The sequence below is a fragment of the Aptenodytes forsteri genome, unplaced genomic scaffold (genome assembly GCF_000699145.1).
Source record: "Aptenodytes forsteri isolate BGI_AS27 unplaced genomic scaffold, ASM69914v1 Scaffold366, whole genome shotgun sequence".
Classification (NCBI taxonomy): domain Eukaryota; kingdom Metazoa; phylum Chordata; class Aves; order Sphenisciformes; family Spheniscidae; genus Aptenodytes; species Aptenodytes forsteri.
The window spans coordinates 2040871-2060395 of NW_008794621.1; the positions used below are offsets into that span (position 1 = coordinate 2040871).

The following is a 19525-nucleotide window of genomic DNA, read 5'->3' on the forward strand; positions in this document are numbered from 1 at the left end:
ATGTGGTGAGGAGTGAGGGGGGTGGGGGGGGGGGGGGGGGGGGGAATAATCTTTTATTTTTAGGTGTGTATGCCTAAAGGCTTCCGATGATCTTAGCAAAAGTGGAGTAATATATAACTCACATTTCAGCCTGTGCTTGAGAAAGTTTCAGAGAGGGAACAAACGCTGACCAAAAGGAAAAGCGGCATCATAGATATGAGTTTCTGCCGGCATAAAATGGGCATAACTCGTGTTGTGTCCTCAAAACTCGCAAATCCATACCAGCAGAAAGCCTAGCCCTATATCCGCTAATGAAGGTAAGGGCAACACGATTAATAGGAAAGTCTTTCATGGCACCAGTGCCTGTGGTATCTAATATGACGCACTCTGTCCTTCTGTGGTCCCAGCCAAAAGAGCGCTTAGGCAGGAATGTGCTGGGGGGCATTGTTATGCTTTGCTCTTCCTGTCCATCTCAGTTTTAGCTTTTTAATTTCCTGTGACCGTGAGTAATGTTGGAAGGACTCTCAGTCAACATGCTGCCCGTGAACCAAGCCCTTGGGACCAAGACAAGAACCAGACCCAGCACAAGGCTTTATGCCAAAACTTCCCACTGGTGGGTGGGCTGTACCCAAGTGGTTGTAGTTGTTCCCAGAGAAAAAAACACAAGTGCAGATTTAAATCTGTGTTTGCTACGTTGTGAAATCTAACCAGGCAGCCACATAGCTCTCTTACCCACATATAGTCTAAAGGGGTCTTAGATCACCTAATCGGACCTAATGTGTATTTTAGGACATTACATTATATTAGCCTGAAGTCCCTATATGAACCCAACAATAAATGTTCAATAAAGCATTTGCTTAGCAGGAAACTGAAGTACAGTGCATCGCAGGCAAGGCAGGGCAAGGAAACCAAGGCACCAAAGCCTGAAATTGCTGTAACAGTCCCACTTTTCTTTGCCCCATTCAGAGGCAGAGAGAAAAAGCTGCGGGCGTCCAGTGTCTCCCAAGCTAACGTGAAGAGTTTCTGTTCAGAGCTAAGGGAATCGAGTAAAGTGCTAAGAAAGCTGGCTGGAATCTGATTAAGTGAAATATAGTTGCTTGAATCAAGCAGGCAAATAGCACTTCGTGGAGAAAACTCTCCTCTCCCAGTCTAATGGGGGGGAGGAATATTCTTAATCCTGAATCCTATTACCATAGCAGCTCTGCAATTGTGGCCAAAACCCATCCATTGCGCCTTGCAAGACAGGATTCGCTGCAGCTCTGTAGAGGAGGTAGACCCATTTTGTCCAGTTTCTGACAGCATCCAGTCACTGATGCCTGGGAGGACGACTCCTTCCTGAACCCCATATGCAGAAACTGAGCGCCATGGATTTGACACTAATCACTGCCTTCCTGCAGAGCTGCAGATGCTGTGAGGGTGCTGCAAGCAATCTTGTTCCCTCCATGGCCCACGACAGAAGGGACTGGACAGAAAGTTTCACAGATGCCCTGATATGAAGGGAGACCGCAGAGCCGCTCAGCCCCAACCCTGTATGTCCCAGCTATGCGAATTCTTCGTGAAGGTCATCTTTTGTCTGACTGTCTGCTCTCATCTTAAAGATCCTAAACCACAGGGTGTCTATCCAGTCCCCTGTTCCAATATTTGGTTGTCCCCACAGTTAGCAATTTATGTTTTACTTCTAATTGTTGCACTGTGTTACGCTGGGGGTCTGGGTTCTCACCAGGCTATAAGCCCCCACATTATCAGACATCTTTTCTAGATCTAAGTCCCTACACGCAGGCAGTCCCACTGGAGGTTTCCATTACAAATTGGATATTAGTGGGGAGATAGAGACACACTTCTTGACGATACGGCTTGAACACACATACTCCCCAGCATCAATGGGCAAGGACTAAATCCTCCTTCAGTGATCCCAGCAAACTCAGTGTATCGTTAAAAGTATTTTTTTTACCCCATTCCTCCCCTACAGCCCAGCCACAGACTTCTCCCATTGTTTATAAAGCCCCATTTCTGCTGGAGCACGGAAATCTCTGCTTCCATTTTCTTAAGCGTTGCATCCTGACCACAGGCTTTTTAGCAGACAGGACTGCGTTTCTGCATGCCAGTCAGCCAGTTTGGCTCCTGAATTGAACTTTTTGGAGTTCAACAACGACAACAAAAAATTTAAAGGCCTGTGCCAAGTCTCAGAAACAGGAAAACTATAATTTGGATGCTAAAGAATAAAACCTATGCATCTTAAAAAAAACAATAACACACAAAAAAAAATCTCTGAGCCCACACTGGCAAACCTCGAGCAGCCGTTCTGCAGATGAGAAGAGACAGTCTGTCAGCAATAGAAGACTTATGGTGTCTTTTCCCTGCTGATTCCCTTGGTGACTAAAAGAAAAAGTGGCACTTTTGCAGCTGAATTTTAATGGCTTACTTTATGCTCTGCATCAGAGGCACAGCCAAGGTGCATAAAATACTATCAAGCCATCTATTAACTAGGGGTTTGGATTTTCTTTCTGAGTAAATGACCTGCAGTGACATCAAGGAAATATAGACAAGAATCATGTTTATGATACCCAATAACTACCTTGAGGCTTTGTGCTTGTCTTAGTTACTCCCTTTCTTGCATGCTGTACAAAACTGCTTTCATCCACATTTGGAGTTAGGGGGGTTTTTGTAAGCTCATAAAAGTTCCTGTAGCATCTCCCTACACTGGGTAAGCAAGTAACAAACCCAGCATGAAATATTTACCTGTATACTTTTAGTACTGCTTTAATTACACTGTGTCGCACACTGCCTACCTGGGCAACCCTATGGCTTTTTTTGCATGGCCATGCAATGCTGAAGTATTGATGAGTATGTCTAGCTGCCAAGCTGAGAAATAACAGGGTTCCCCAGCTGATCTCAGCTGCTGTCATAACTGTTAATGAAAGAGGCAGTCTCCAAATCTCATTTGGTTTTAGATGAGTATAATTACGAAAGCCAGCTAAAAATACTGGCTGGGGAGGAGGGTGCATTTGTGGAATTTAGCTTTACTTCTCTTGCTGGAGTGCTGGCAAAGTTTTGAAAAAAATTTCAAGCAAATTTTACTTCCTTTTCTTTGCTCACACCAGACTGGAGCAAACTGAGAGTAAGCAGAGGCTTCAGAGGTGTAGCGTGTCCCTGCCGCTGCCACCTAGGCAGGTGGCCACATTTGGTGCTAGCTGCTGCTTTGGGGTGGTCTTTGAGGTAAAGCCCAAATACAGCCTTGCATCAGTCAATCTGCAGGTCTCAGCAGGGCTTGTAACTGCAAGATTTTTATTTCTCTCTCTCTTTCTATATATAAAATTACACACAGCATGTATTTATGTATATATATACTACTATATGCATGTATGTGCGTGTATATCTATGTATCTATCTATACAAGGGTGCATTCAGGTTAGGGTACGCTGTCTAAAATGTTGTTGGTTTCCTGCTTCTCTTCTGTTTCTAGGCACAGCCTGCCAAGACGATGACAGTCACTTATTCCAGCAAAGTAGCAAATGCCACTTTCTTTGGATTTCACAGATTACTCCTAAAGTGGAAAGGCAGCATCTACAAATTGCTGTACAGAGAATTTATTGTTTTTGCTACTCTTTACACAGCGATAAGTGTATTATACAGGTACACTCTTTCCAATTCACATCTCATTAAATGTTATACTGAAGTTTCACACTTCATAGTGTTAGGCTGATGTATGATGGTTGAGGGGGAGGTTACTACATAGTTATTGTCTTTTCCTTGAACCTTTTCTAATGTCCTTTCCTTTCCACGTTTACTTTAATGTTCCAGAGAAAGCATGTAGGATATAAATAAAACACTGTCTATCGTATTCAGCTGATTCTACTTGAAAGTAGAATGAAAACTTGAAAGTTGCCCAGCGTTGAGCAACCATCCTACTGAAGTTAGGCTAAATAAACACCCATAGCTAGCCTATGTTATATAGCTTTTATTGTTCTGACATCGAGTTGGGGGCAGCGAGCGTGCCTCTCTGCTTTAAATGATAAGTATAGACCTTTCATTCTACTTGCAGAACTGTGTCTTCAGTTGCTCAGTGGTAATTTCTTTAACAACCGTGAAAGGTAACAATTTGTTAGCCGGGTTATATAGTCAGGAAAAGCAAAGTTTTGCTTAAAGCTAGGATGGCATGGCAAACTCTATTTTTAAGCTTGCAGAGGGCCAAGCAAACAGACGGGTTATTACCTGTGTGTCACCCAGCACCTGGGGGGGTCACATTAGGAGGGCTGCTTCTTCCACCAAGGTGTGAATTAATCACCAGTGTGACAGATGCAATGCATCAATTAGTACAGTGAAACTTTTAATTGATGAAGTACACTACACATAAGTATCAAAATCATGATTCAGCTCTTACCTTGACCTGTAATTAGACCTCAGTGTTTGCTTTTTATGTGAAACAAGGAGAAAATGAGCTTCAGTTTGTCTGTGATTAATCACTAATTTTCCAAAATGTTCAGTAATCTATACCTGTAAACTCAGGAAGAAAATTACAGCATTAATATGTAAAGAAACACCAGAGTCTCACATTTATTTAAATTAATCTAGTTCTACTGAAATGTTAGGTAATTAAAGACCATGGTAAATACACCATGGAAAGCTTTCTATATGTGCTCCAGGTTTTATTGCACAATTGTAAGCAGAACCCACTGAATATTTGTCATGTGTTCCTTTTATATGAAATCAAAGAAAAACTGTAATACTCATCTATACAAATAAAAAAATTGTTCATATTTAAGGTTGTTGTATTTCATTAGATATCTTTTTCCATGGGCAGAAGCTGCCATGCTCCACTCATTTTCTATCATCTGGTGAATATTTTCCTCACTGCAAAATAAATACAGTTGTGTTTTTAATCTTGCGGAAAAGCAAAATTTCATAGCAGTAAGAGTAAAAAAACTGCTGCAACAATGTAGCATTTTCGAATAAGAGCAGTTAGAGATTTGTAACCTTTTGCAATTCAAGCAGACCTGAGCATTTTTATTAAGGAGCCTGCTGAAAAAGGAGAGCAAGCTCTACTTGCAGACTTATGGCTTACTTATCATCATTGGTCTGTATGAGATAGCAAGCTAATTCTCCAGGTGTATTGATCCTAATTAGTAGTGCCAGTCAAATTAGTCATGAGAAAACTGCAAAGACCAGGGAATAATATTGTCTTCTCCTCCAGCTTCTTTATTACATGCCAAAAATGTTCAGCACTTTACCTTTAAGAATTCGCTTGAAGACATTAGCCAAGGTTGCTCCGGATTGCACATACCTGATTATTTATACATATTTGCACTTTGTAGCTAGTGCCAGAATATTATGAAAGGACAGATACATTTTATTTTTGCTGCAGATTTTTTCTTACAGGTAGCCAAAAACGGTTCTTTGAAAAATTATCAATTTACTGTGACAAATATGCTGAACAAATCCCAGTAACTTTTGTGCTTGGTAAGTACCAGTTACATGTGAAATTATTCTCCAGTGCTGTCTCTGTTCAGGCATTTTGTGAATGTCCGTGCATGGAAGCATTTCAGAGCTGAGGGGCATATGGGAGGTTAGAGGCTCACAATAAAATCATCAGCTTCCAAAAGGTATCCTTAAATTCAAGGCGCATTTGTCACATCAACATCTATGCTCATGTTCTTAACATACCAACAAAAGAGTAAAGTTTCCATATATATATATATTTATATATATATATAGTGCCCACTAACACTGATACATTGTGCCTGATCTTTCAAACCGCTAAATCCACTCAAGGTTTACTACAGAAGAGAAAATTTGGAAGTTCATGAGTATGAGATACTCAGCTGGAACGGGCCATTAAGTTGCAGTGTCTATTAAATAATTAGCACTGATTGCATCCTGGGCTGTGAAGTGACTTACTGCATTTATTCTGGCAAATGTAGCAACTTAGTGATATGAATAACACTCTGCAAACTAAATCAAAGTAACCTGAACAGAAATCCTGATAGGCACTGGACTTTTTTTTTCCTTCTAACCCCCAGGCTTCTATGTTACTTTGGTGGTGAATCGCTGGTGGAACCAGTTTGTGAACTTGCCGTGGCCAGATCGTCTGATGTTCCTCATCTCTAGCTGTGTCCAGGGCAGAGATGAATATGGGCGCTTGTTAAGGAGGACTCTCATGCGCTACGTGAATTTAACGTCTCTGCTGATCTTTCGCTCCGTGAGCACAGCCGTGTACAAAAGGTTCCCCACCATGGACCACGTGGTAGGAGCAGGTACTGGAGTCCTCCTCTCCAAAATTTCTTTCCTTTCCCTCAGAGGTGGAGGCACAGGGAGGGAAGGAGCCAGACTCATTTTTCTTTCCTCTTTGGCCCTGTGTGTGCCTCATACTAACTCATGTCAAAGCTACCACGTTTTTGCCAGTGGCTTAAATGACATGCCCTTAAGTGTGCATCTTTAATGCTCTTTAAGTCTTCATCTAGCAACACTATAGAAATCAAATGAGTTTGAGACTCTTATGTGGACCTGCTTTCAGACATCATGGAGGCAATAGGCTTGCCCCAAACTCATAGGCGTATGGAGGAGGTACAACATCCTCCAAAGCATGAAAAATAATGTAATTGCAATATAGTATGATGCAGTAGGAATGGTGACTTGTTATATGGCATTGCCTCGTGTCTCGTGTATCAGAGACTGATCTCTGCAGGCACTTCACAAGTACAGCTTTATCTCAATTTATTTTAAGGAGATTGCATTTTAAGTAGATTGCACATTTTAATTGTTGTGATATACTTAAAAAAACCCAAGTCCAAGGGTTTTTTCTTTAAATTTACAACCTCACCTTAAGCTTAGTTTTTCAGAGATCAATATGCTAAGTATTAAGTGTGTCTTTATTTTCTGTTTGTTTTGATAACACAGCAAGTGTGATGATGGGGAAGAGAGTTCAATCATGTAAGATTTTGCTTGTCTATGAAGGACTGACTGCTGAGTATTTAAAGGCAAGCTGTGATGTCGTGCCTTCTGACTGGCGTGGTCAGCGTCAGGGATAGAACATCATTGCAGAGATGTGTGGATATGTTCCAAATAGGAGAAGTCATACGTTTTTTACTGAACGTCTTGCATTTCTTAAAATTATTCCTTTGGCAGAGATTAGTAAGCAAAGTTGTAGCAAGTTAAAATATGCAGTGTGTATATACATATACATATTTCAAATAAGTATGAGAAGCTTTGGATATTAAAAAAAAATCCAGGCAGAATACACTGATCTTACTGAAAAAAATAATTTCTGTTGGATTCAATTGGATTTTGAAGTTCTCTTCCTTGTGCTGTTCAACAGAACTGTTTACCTGAGCCTGTGAGAGGTCAAGGAAGCTTCTGTCACTCTCCCCAGCAATCTGCTTCTACTACACACTGGAAAATTACAACATTTCCAGCAGGCTAATCCTCCTCTGCCTCCCTATTGCTAAAGACAATCTGTTCCAAAAGAGACAAAATGTCACAGCGTTGTACAAAAATTGTAGACTGGAGAACAAGTTTTGGTTGTTTGGGGGTTTTTTAACAGTGGAAAATATTCTACTATAAACGGTATAACTAAATATTGATAGTGTAGTCAGCTCTGTGGATTTCAGTACTTATTCTGTAGGTTTTAATGCATATTGTGCCACAGAATTTTTGTTGATGCAGTACTGAGCACTTGAGGGTATATTTTGCTCCTACTAACATCCAGTGATTAAGACAGTACTCTGCAATTATCCCCTCCCTAGCTCCCTATGGCATTACATATCAGACTGCATGGGAGTGCAGCATTTAATATGAACGTGAGTGGCAGAATCTGATACTTACAGCACAGTCATTATTGAAACAACTTGTGCCGATTTTGCATTTTGCTATCAAACTGAGAACTGCCACAGCGTAACTATTGCTACACATTTCTCTTTTCAGCAAATGAACTGCTTGAATTCATAGACTTTAAATCTGAGAACAATATCATGATAATCTAGTCTGACTCATCCATAACACAAGGCATAAAAGCTTACTTACAACATCCTTTATCATGTTGCAATTTCTGACTGAGCTATAATACCTTCTAGGAATATAACCAGCCCTGATTTAAAATTCAGGTGGGTATACTGGAGACTACACTGCATCCTAGGTGAACTGACATTCACAACGGTGAACTCACTGTTGAAAAGTGAAATTTTGTCCTCAGTCTGAACTTGCGCAGAGTCATCTTCTAGTCACTGGATTTTGTAATTGGTTTGGGTTGTTCTTTTTCTAATTAGATGAAAACACCATTTTTCTCTCAATAGTTCCCTGTTAGCAGAGTGCATAAAGGCTTGAATAAACTTAGGAGCTTCACCATCTGTAGTCTCTCCCTACAAAGTACGGTCTTCAGTGCTGGATCTTCCTCCTATCTCTTTTCTGAAATTCTTTTTCATTTTTTAGCGTTCTTTATGGAGCTTTAGGCAGTAGATGCATGTAGATTCATGACATTATGATGCTGACTACTGCGGCACGTATGCCGTAAGCGTCAGATGCCTAGCATCAGTCCTGAGCGTACCAATCCTGTTGGCTGCAAGGTGCAAGAGGGAAGTTGGATGCTCAAGAACACGAGTCTTAAAAAACATGAGTAATGAGTCAGCAGCTGGGCAGAGGGCAGCCCAAAACAGTTGAGAGGAAATGCTGAAGAGAAACATGAGTTGTGAGCCCAACTACATGAATACCTACGGACGGCTGAAGTTTGCAGTCCCAAACCCTCTACTAGAGTGAAGTGCCTAAATTAATTCTCTCCCATGTAACACAGAAGCAGAAAGTAAAACTTTTATCTACTTGACCATTGTTAGTGCACTCTGGAGATGTGGGAGATGACATCTTTTCAGTTCCTTCTTCTCTAACCACTAGCCTTCAGAGTGTTTGGTATGGGTGCCCTCAGCCAGCCTTGTCTCAAACCATTCAGTTTCGACAGGAGAACTCAATACTCCTTGAATCACTTGAGGGAGAGCACGAGTGACTTTTTCTAGACAGGCTTGTGTTCTCATCAATAATTTTCCCATAAGAGCACTTTGGCTGACACTATTCACATTAGTGTCCTTTGATTCTTTATTGATTGCATCCCTTGTCAAGCTTTTCATACTTTCACAAGGATTCAGTGCCCTGTCGTTCCTTAGATCATCCTTTTCAAGATCTTGGCACAGTATTGGCCAAATATTTCCAGAACTGCTCCAGTCTTCCAGTGCTTGTCAAAACCAGCGTTCTTGTTCAGAGAGTTCCTCAGTTAATTCTTTGAATACTCTTGAATAAAAATAGTATGACCATATTTAGAAACAATTTAATTTTAATAACTGAGGTTTGATTTACTCCCCTGTATTTAATGGAATATAAAGTGTTTCTTTACCGCTGCAATAACAGCAAGCAGTTCTGAACTGCATGTTGTTTGTATTGCCCTAACCTTCACCAGCAGTAAGAGCAATCCAGAATTGTTTCATATTTTCTGTGATAAGAATACTAGGCATTATTAATATCCATCAAAGAGAATATTTAATTAATATAAACACAAACACCTTAACTTTAAAAATAATTACAATTTGAATGTTATTGTTAATAGAACAAGGCTTTGTTGAGCTTTTCTGAACAAAAAGGTACCCAGTTTAGTAGAGAGCTGAACTGATCCTTGGAGCTTTGCTGTTCTTCGTGACCCCCTCAGGCTGTGTCCTTCCAGATAATGACTTCCCAGACTTCAGGTCACTTGCATCCAGTGTTTACTCCAGACTGTCAATTTTCTGATATTCTGTCTGCCTGTTTCAGCCTGATAGAAACATCTTTTCTTGTAATAAACAGGTTGGCCAGCCAAAAATCAAAGACTGACTTTTAGGAGTCAGGAGCCATAACTAGCAGGTCAATTTGTCTGGTTGCTTGATTATTTCTGTGCAGTTGCTTAGGAGAGCTGGCTGCAAACTGCCCAGGGATCTTTTAAAAGCTATATCTTATTCTGTTCTCAAATTCCAGGATACTGCAAGAGTACTGTGTCTTGCTGCTGAACTTTACCTCTTCCACAGATTTTTCTGTCCTGTCGTTGTGTTCCTTCTCAGTAGTTGCACTGCTGTGTTGACTTCTTGCAACTGTACAACAGTGGCATTTTCCTCAACAACAGAATATTTAAGGTTGCCATGTTTAACAAAGCTCCTTTTACCTTATTCACATTTTTATACCAAACACAACTGAGTTTGTATATGGTTTTTTTTTTTTTTTGCTGCTTTATCTATCATTAGCAATGTTAGTAAGAACGGGCTAATTCTTAGTTACTAGTTGGAGACTAGAAAAAAGATTCCTGTCTATTCTCAATTCCCTTATTGAATTTTCAGCACTCAAACTTGTAATTAATTGGCTGAGTCCCTTATTTTGGGGCTGCCATTTTATTAACTTTGTCCTGTTTCGGAGCTAATGTCAACACAACAAAAGAAGCCTTATACCCACCCTGGTAGCTGACACATACACCTGAGCAAAAACTAAGATCCCCCAAACCTGAAGATTGCTCCAGTCCCAGAAAATCCAGGATTTGGACTACGGAAAATGTGAAGTTCCCCCTCATGAATTTTCTGAGGTTGGTTTTCTCAAAGGCTGGGTGGAAGGAGGACAGCAGAGCAGAGCAGAGCTTTCTTACCCACGAAGCCCAAGGGGGTAGAGGTGCTGCTCCAAAAACCAGCCGCTCCCGTGCCAGTCCCAGGCAGCGAGCTGCTCTGGTGCAGGTTTTGTCCCACACAGCCCTGGCTCCCCTGCTGTTTGACCTTGGACTTGCTTGCAGTAGGGGGAAGCAGGGCTTCGCAAGGCCAGGAGAACTCTGCAGGAAACCTAATACCTTCCCAGCACCCCGGCGAGGCAAATTGCCAGGCAGAGAGCAGCTTCAGCCTGCAACCCCACAGCACGTCATCTGGCTTGGTGTCCCGCTAGCAGCAGGATTTCTGTGCATGATTCCTTTTCCATCTCTTTGCACGCCTTCGTAACCCCAAAGAAAACATGAAACAATCTGGCAGGGAAGCATTTCGCTGGCAGAAGGCACGCTCTCTGTTGAGCTCTGTTTCATGCATGCACTTGTATCCTCTGTTGCTTGCTCACTGCTTTGCAGATTTACCAAAAAACTATCAGATTCAGAAGGTCACGTAACTGCCCTTACAACATATGTTGAGATGCCGCTAAAAGCCATCATTGCTGAAAAGTGATAGCTTCTTGACTGTTATATCCAGTTCCTTATTTTTCTGAAAGTAGAATATGAAACTAGAGAGTAATCTGTATTTCTCAGTATTATATGTATCTTTTTTCATTTTTTAGTATTATATGTATCTACAATATGTCAGCAGTCAGATATGAGAACACAGTAATAGCAAATTATTGCATATATTAATCAAGAGGCATTTTGTGTAGGTAGTTGTTGCAAAAAGAAGTTGTTTCAAGCAAGATCTATCCTGGCAAAAAAACTCAAAAAAGAAAGAGGAGGCTACTAGCTAGAATTATAAATAGTGTTTTGCATAGTTCTATGCAAATTTCACATAAACAGATTCAAACATATTCAAAATTTATAATATCAGTAGCACTGAAAGCACAGAATAAATGAAGTCTTTTTTTTGGGGGGGTAAACAGGTTTTATGACAAGATATGAAAGAAAAATCTTTGATGACCTTAAGTCTCCCCACCTGAAATACTGGGTTCCATTTGTCTGGTTTGGAAATTTGGCATCGAAGGCGCGAAAAGAGGGAAGAATTCGAGACAGTGTAGATCTGCAGACACTGATGAACGTAAGTAGAAAAAGTAAATCTACAGAAAACTATACGACTTTTCTCTGTGTACCGATGTACACTTAAGCACATACAGCAGCAGTTCGCTGGTATTGTATTTATATAATTAAGAAGGTATTAACTGAAGCAACAAATTGATGAGTAAAAATTAGTGTAACATCACTGTAAATTCATACTTGTTCCATTGCTGGAGGGAAAAAAAAAGATAATAATTTGACATTTTGAAGATTTTAATATCAGTTTCAGGGAAGATAATCTTCCTGAATATTTCATTAAGTGGTCAAACATCCTTTTTATGATATAATATATTCTCTTTCATGTATCACTAGACTGTGGATAAGATAGAAACAAAAGATAATTTGTGAAGAAATATGTAATATTCTAAGCATTCCAACTCCATAAACTAAGTGAATATTCAGATGTGACGATGGGGTGCTGGATATAGTTATGGTATCAATTTATATATACTACACTTTAATATCTCCCTGTCCTTTTAGATGTGCAAAAATGAACTGTAACAAAATATTTATAATTTAGAATTGAACCCCATGCAATTTTAGGTTGTTGGGGTTTGTTTTTTCTTTTTTTTTTTTTTTCCTTTTAGGAGATGAATAAGTACCGGTCTTGGTGTAGCCTTTTGTTCGGTTATGACTGGGTTGGAATTCCACTGGTCTATACGCAGGTACTGAGCTATTACCCTTTACAAAATTCGAAACGCAATTTCCATAAAAGGGCAGCTCGACCAGAGTCTCCAAGCTGTTGAGCATGCGTTGACTCCCACGGGATCATGGACGCCTGGCTAACTATTTAAGTCATATTTAATGCGGAGATGTTTTGAAGGCCTTGCATAATTTGGGAGAGGGGATGGAAGCACTGAAATGTTTTTATGTTTCTTGGGTCTTCTTCCTGGCTATAATTATTCCTGTGGCCTCTCATGTAATACCTCCCTACAGATTTGTAAATTATATGGCAAAAGGCAGTCAGAGGCCTTTGGATATGTGTTGCCTTATGCATAAGATTGTATTATTGCATGATTTCAATGAAGTTTTGTTCTTTGCAGGTTGTTACTCTTGCAGTCTATACTTTTTTCTTTGCCTGCCTGATAGGGCGCCAATTTTTGGATACTGACCAAGGGTATCAGGGACATGACTTAGATCTTTACATTCCAATCTTCACACTGTTACAGTTCTTCTTCTACGCAGGATGGCTCAAGGTAAACTAGCTTTCTGGAAAGGTCATGGGGGAACCCTCCTTAGGGGAGCTGGTGAAGGTGTCAGAGCTGAAGTCAAGGTGTCAGATTTGTGGCACACTGTAAAATCACTGAAGATTAATGAAGTTACACCAAAGCCTAATTCAGCCCAAAGTGTCCTGTGGTCTTAAAGAAACATCATGCAATACATTTTTAATTCCACCTGACAGATCTTACAGTAAGAAATGGTTGGGAACCTGAAAGAGCTCGTTTTAGTAGGACCAATGCAGCCACAACTCCCCAAGGGAGTATTACTCTAGCAAAATTGGGTCCCAGGACTTGGACTATAAAATGACAGATGAAAGATTAAAAAAAAAAAACCACCTTTCTCCCACTCCGCTGTGCAATGGGGAGATACTGCTGCAGACCTGGCATGGGCCAAAAGGGACTGAATCATACTTTCTTCTTATGATGAAAGCCAGCCTTTAATATCTGCTGTTAGCTTAATCAGATGCAGGCAATTAAAGATCTCCAGTTCCAGAGGGCTATCAAACAGTGACAGCCAATATTGGCTAGAACCCCACCACATAAAAACGTTCATTAGAAAGAAGAGTTATAGAAGGAATTGGATGCTACCCATCAGCCCATTGATGCCTGCTCAGTTAACACATCGCGATCTATCTGATAGTTGAGTAATTAAGCCACATACCTCATGGCGGTTCTCTCCTCTGCAGTGAGTATCAAGGTACACTAACTGGAAAAAAGTTTCAAATAAAAAGCAAATTGGTGCATTAGGGTCTATGTGCATTAAGATTTCCTTTTGGGATTATTAATTGTGGCTGGAAACTTAGAGCTAACTTTTCTGTTAGAATATAAATTGCACAAAATTGGCCAGTTTTAGAGCCCCCTTCCCATGGCCAACTCCAAAGGGCAGAGCAGAGAAGGCAGCACACAGAGCTGATGGATCAGGGAGTGTGGGGGGAAAGTAAAGTGCCTGCAGGGCAAGCTCCTTTAGTCCTGTGTCCTAGGAAATGGGGGGAGGTTGGGGGGAAGGGGTTTGCCGCATGGGGACCAGCCTGGAGGAGAGCTGGAGAGAGAGGAAGGGAGGCTGGTGCGGCGGGAGGAGCACGTTGCTCCTGCAAGAAATGTGAGGCTTTATTGCTAGGCAATGTCTTCCAGGGTTTTACTAGCAGGTTACAAAACTGTAAGCTGTTCCTCTTGACTGCTCTGCTGGTGCTCCTGAGGGGGGAAAGGTTTCCCCTTCATCGCCACCCAAGGCTGTTAGTAGCATCTCTTCCAGTTAGGCTCAGGGCTTCCAGCCAACTCCTGGCTGTGGCAGGTACGAGATGCCATTGTAACTGAAAAATCTTCTGCATAAAGAAATGAAAGGGAGGAGAAGCAGTTTTAAAAAGCAAATTTAATATCGGCAGTGCTCCCTCAGACCGGAGGTTTGTCCAATCCTGCAGTGCCCCCAAGTCAGGATATTTCTGTCTTGAAGATTACAGCCGGTTTCCTGCTGAGTGTGTTGGGCTTTGGCTGCCAGGCTGCAGAAAGGGCCCCGAGCTATTGACTTCCAGTAACTTGGCAATTCCTCAGAAATGATGGCTAAACTGAGCTCATTCCTTGGCCTTGGGCCTGGTTTGTTATACCTACAATACAGGGGCGAAGTTTCCCATCACGTGGGACACTTCTAAATCCCCATTTTCATTATGGGGATAGACGGACCATCCAAATACAGGGCTTCGTTGTCCAGCACTGCATTCCTTTCTGGAGAATAAAGTTGTGTCTCACATGCTAGGACGAGGTCAGCTAAGCAAAAGGCCACCGCTGCTGTTCCCTCTGTCCCAGCCCTGCTCACTTTTTTTAGCTCATGTGATAGGTTTTGCAGTGGATTTTTGGGCAGTGATCCCCCGGTTTACACCGAGTTGAACCAGTGTCTTCCCTGGAGAGCCGCAACGCAGTCTGCGTTCTGGCTCATTCCTATTACAGCACTTCCATAGCTATTCCCAAAATTTAATGCCACGAGCCAGGCCAACAAGTGTGAGCAGAGGTGTCCCCTGTCTTCTTTTTGTTCCTCCTGCCTTACGGGTGTTTTTGTCATGTTAGTCTGCTCAGCAGTTCATTTGTTGTCTTCCACTGCTGGCCTGGGAAGTGGTGGCCTAGGAGAGTCAGCAAGTGCTTACCCGCTGGTACTACCTAGAGGCACATAAGAATAAATAGCCAGGGAGTGATTCCCTTACTATTATAAGTTGTTTAGATCATAGCTGTCCATAGCGAGGTTCATGAGCAGGGCTGTTTAATCATACAGTCGCTTCACCCATACCCACGTTAAACCGAGGACCTGGCCACTGCTTCTGCACATGGCCCTGCGGACCACCAGGAAGGCTTGGGAGGTCAGCAAGAATGTGATCGGCTTCAAAACCGGGGCTTAAAAAGACAAACAGAAGGAGAAAAGCATGAAGGGGAGAGGATATTTGACCTCAGTGTACCAAGGAACTGAGAAATAGAGCAACAGTCTGAATTTCCTAAAACTTTTTCTTTTTTTTAATTTTCCTATTTAATCTTTTTTTTCTCTCCCAGCAGCTATGAGTTTTCTCCCCACAATGTACTTTGGTGATCATGGGGATGGGGGGGGGCAGTTTCTGGTTGTTTTTCCATTTATTTATTCCTTTAGGGGGAGGCAGGACTGAATAAGGCTATGGGCAGCCAGAGAGGTTTCCTTTCCCAGCCTAGCTCCTAGACTAAGGCGCCTCACCACAAAGGTGCCTGAGCTCACTGTTTGGTTGTCTCCTCCCCAGGATGGGCTTCTCCCCTGCAGTTTTAATCACTGCATGTACAGACACCCAAAACAACAGGCTAAATGAAAGAACAAACTCAGATCCTGTCTCTTGGCTTTGGCTAGCATGATGCACGGTGTCCACTTCAGTCAAGTCTTTTGGTGGGCTGCTTTTCCTGAAAGTCTTCAGAGGGATGCCATCAGCACCACCCCCGATAAAGAAGCAGGGGCTAAGGGCTGAGCTGGAGGGACGAGCTGTACTCCCTCCGGCAGACTGCAGCTGCAGGGCTCGGGAATACTGACCCAATGGGCTGGTGGAGAATTGTAGACCATAATGCAATAACAGAGCCTCTAGCTGCTAAACCATTCATTTAAATCAGCCAAAGACAGCAGTAAGGAAAGGTAACGACTATCTTATGTGACAATTACTGTGACCCAGACATGTCCCAATTCCCAGTAGGCCAGGGCCAACAATCATGATTGACAGCCCCAGTGAGGCATGGAGGTATGAATCCATAGGGAAAGCAAGATGTTCCTTCGCAAGGCTGGCAAAACCATCATACGGGAGCTCAAGCTATGATTGCAAGTGACAGGCAGGGAGAGAGAGAAAAATCTGATCCTATTTTCTCTGCGGCATCAGTCCTGACATAGCATGCCAGCCGCTATTCACTGTCTCATTTTCCTTTCAGGTCGCTGAACAACTTATTAATCCATTTGGAGAAGATGATGATGATTTTGAAACTAACTGGTGCATCGATAGAAATTTACAGGTTGCTGTTGTTATTTCTACTTCCAGCTTTACTGTACCATAGGTTATCATTACATTTAATCCTATTTCTTATATTGAGGTACAAATTAAGGGCAACAAGTGGCAGCAAAACAAATTCTTTCCCTGAAGGAGTACCGATCGCTGTGATCCCCAGATTTTGTTTTTATAAGCTAAATGCATCTTGATTTCGGTATTTGGCATTTATGATGCCTGACTAAACATGCAAACAGCTGACCTCAAACTATAAGCTCACTTTATGCCTGGAAAAACACGTAATGTAGGTCAATCCTGCAAAATCCAAAAGCCATCTATTACCACATAGATAAGAACACGTTTTGCTAAGCTGAAAATCTAGAGATTACAATATTGTATATGAACCTTCCTTTAAAAAAAAAAGGCAGTGAAGATACAAAAAATACCAAGCAGGGCCCTGAACTAATAAGCAGGGCCCGTACCATGATTCATGTTGTGATGCTGCCGCCCACGGCAGCATCTGTGGTCGGCACAGGAGCCAGTGTCCTCAGTGACAGGAGCTGTGAGATGGCCAGGGTACAGATTTATTGCAGTGCCCCTGATTCCCAAACAGCTCCTGTCCGTCATGCCATGAAGGAGCCCAAAGACATGAAGAGGTCCCACGGCACCTGCTGCTCCCCTTGCAGGTAGAACCAAACATGGGGTTGAGCTGCTGTCAGACCCCACATCTGCTGGGGACCACTGAGACTGCAAAGCAGAGCCCAGGTGTTAGAGGGAGCAAGGGCAGGGCAAGCAAACGAGCATATTAAGCAAAGCAAAGCAAGCAATGCAGGTACACGCAGGAGTGGGAAAGGCCTTCACGCTGCCAAAGACGCTCTCTGGCTTAACACCACTTCAGGCTACTCGTGCTACGGTGCCTTAGAGCCCTTTGTATAAAATATATGGGAAGGGCCTAAAACAGGATGGTCACATACTTGGTTCTGAATGTCTTAAAACGTGGATGAAGCATATCAGAAAGCTTCTTGACCTCTGGACATTTTAAGGAGCACAACTTATACTCTACACAGATGTCCCGTAGCAGGTGGAGGATCGCATGTCCATTTAACTACATCATGCATGAGGAAAGGACTTCAATCTGATGCAAATATCTTTGCAGCATAGAAGACTCAAGTTACAATAAAATTTATACTTTCATGAGTATAGGAGGGTATAGGGGGTATATTTTATAATACTGAGTCTCTTCCCAATGCCCAGGCCAGCATACACAGCTTACTTTAAAGGGTTTGTGAAAGAAATGTTGACCCAGGGAGTACAAAGCAGATTATCTTGTATACTGTACTATGTTGAAAGTGACATGATTTATACCAAAAAAATCTAAGGTCTCACTTCTGGCGGTGGATGAGATGCACATGAACTTACCAAGGATGGAGAAAGATATTTACTGGAACGATTCCTCTGCCCGGCCACCCTACACAAAAGCAGCTGCTGATTACTGTATTCCTTCATTTCTTGGATCGACTATTGAAATGGGGTGAGTGGCACTAAAGGTCCTTAATGCCATCAGAAAGATCACCACCACTACAGCCCACGTTGACTGATGGACAGTCAGCACAGGGCTGTGGGCTGTGACGATACTGTGAACAGGGAAGATGGAGATGGGAAATTATGTTAGGAGGGAGTGGACAGGCTGGTGTTGGTAGGATGATGACTCCAGTGGTCCATGTGCTCATATGAACTGTGCACCCATAGCTTAAACTGTGTAATTAATAAATAGAGTATGTTTGCAGGGAGGGTTTGTTGATAGTTTCTGAGCACAGGATGGCACCTGAAGATAACGACTGACTTCTCTTAGTATTTTTTTATTTACTACAGCTTCTTCATACACCCCCCAGTTAGCAAAATATCTATTCCTTTGCTTGTTTTGTTAGCAGATGATAGGTAAAATCAGTCCAGATTTTTGTGAAGATAAACAAGAAATTATCTTAAACGTCATATGACTTTTCATTGGCTAATAATCTAGGCATGGAAGTTGGAGCGCTGAGATTTTGTGAAGAGATAAAGAAGAGGAGTTATTTGCAGAGATCAACAGAAGAACCGTCCTTATAAAGAAACATATAGAGTATATAGGATTGCCCCGTGTTGTCAGGACCTGTATGAGAAATCAGTGATAGGCCAGTCAGTTTAGAAGCTGTTGAGTTTAAACACTCGTGACGTGCTGTACTATAGAACAGGTCAGTAAGTGTAAATACCACCATGCCTGAACAAATACCAGGGCAAGTAGACACTTTTATCTGAAAATCTTTTTTAAAACTTTATAGTAGCCTCTTTTTTTTTACTTTAAAACTTATCTCAAGAAGTTTTCAATTTTTCCAAAATTTTCCAGCCTTTATCAAAATAAAATGTGCTTAATTTTTTGCTTCATTTGGCCTGGAAATTGGTGTTTTCTCACTTTTATTCCTCTTATTTTTCCATTTTTGCATGCATTCTAGTATAAAGACCAATGGTTTGTATGAATCGCTTTTATCACACACAGTCTTTTCAGACTTTATTTCCTTCTGAAAAAAACTATAAAATGGCCAAAAGAAAAGTAAAGAAGAAATTAAAACAGTAAAGAAGAAAAACCCATAAAATATAATTTATTTTACTGCAGTTGCTAGGGGGGAAAAAGTGGCAAAGAAAAGAAGAAACATTATTAAGTCTGCAAACAATATTTTAGTAAGAAGCACTTCACATAAAAAATGAAGGGGGATTGCATGAAAAAAGTTCCATGTTAGCCCCTGTGAAATGCAAAAAGCTCTGATGCATTGACTTTTTTATTAATTATTTTCTCCTCTGAACAGTTTCTCTGTTCATCTCTCTAAAAAAACTGGGTAGTTCTTATGCAGACTTCAAAAACAAGGTCTAAATCGTAGAATAGAATCATAGAATAGTTTGGGTTGGAAGGGACCTCTAAAGTTCATCTAGTCCAACCCCCCTGCCGTGGGCAGGGACATCTTCAACTCGATCAGGTTGCTCAGAGCCCCGTCCAACCTGACCTTGAATGTTTCCAGGCATGGGGCATCCACCACCTCTCT

At 41.6% G+C, this 19525-nt stretch overlaps 1 protein-coding gene across 2 annotated transcripts in view; it reads left to right on the forward strand.

Annotated features, from left to right (window-relative positions):
• The window catches only part of BEST3 (bestrophin 3), a 27217-nt gene that overhangs the window by 503 nt on the left and 7189 nt on the right, over nucleotides 1–19525 (forward strand). Inside the window, exons 2-9 of one of the 2 annotated variants that reach the window (XM_009273217.1) lie at nucleotides 3443–3612; nucleotides 5342–5436; nucleotides 5997–6230; nucleotides 11590–11744; nucleotides 12349–12426; nucleotides 12805–12957; nucleotides 16399–16479; nucleotides 17831–17982. In XM_009273217.1, coding sequence (XP_009271492.1) covers nucleotides 3461–3612; nucleotides 5342–5436; nucleotides 5997–6230; nucleotides 11590–11744; nucleotides 12349–12426; nucleotides 12805–12957; nucleotides 16399–16479; nucleotides 17831–17982 — 1100 coding nt within the window. In that variant the 5' untranslated portion in view covers nucleotides 3443–3460. The remainder of the gene's footprint in view (nucleotides 1–3442; nucleotides 3613–5341; nucleotides 5437–5996; nucleotides 6231–11589; nucleotides 11745–12348; nucleotides 12427–12804; nucleotides 12958–16398; nucleotides 16480–17830; nucleotides 17983–19525) is intronic. The other variant, XM_009273218.1, reaches the window with a different exon arrangement.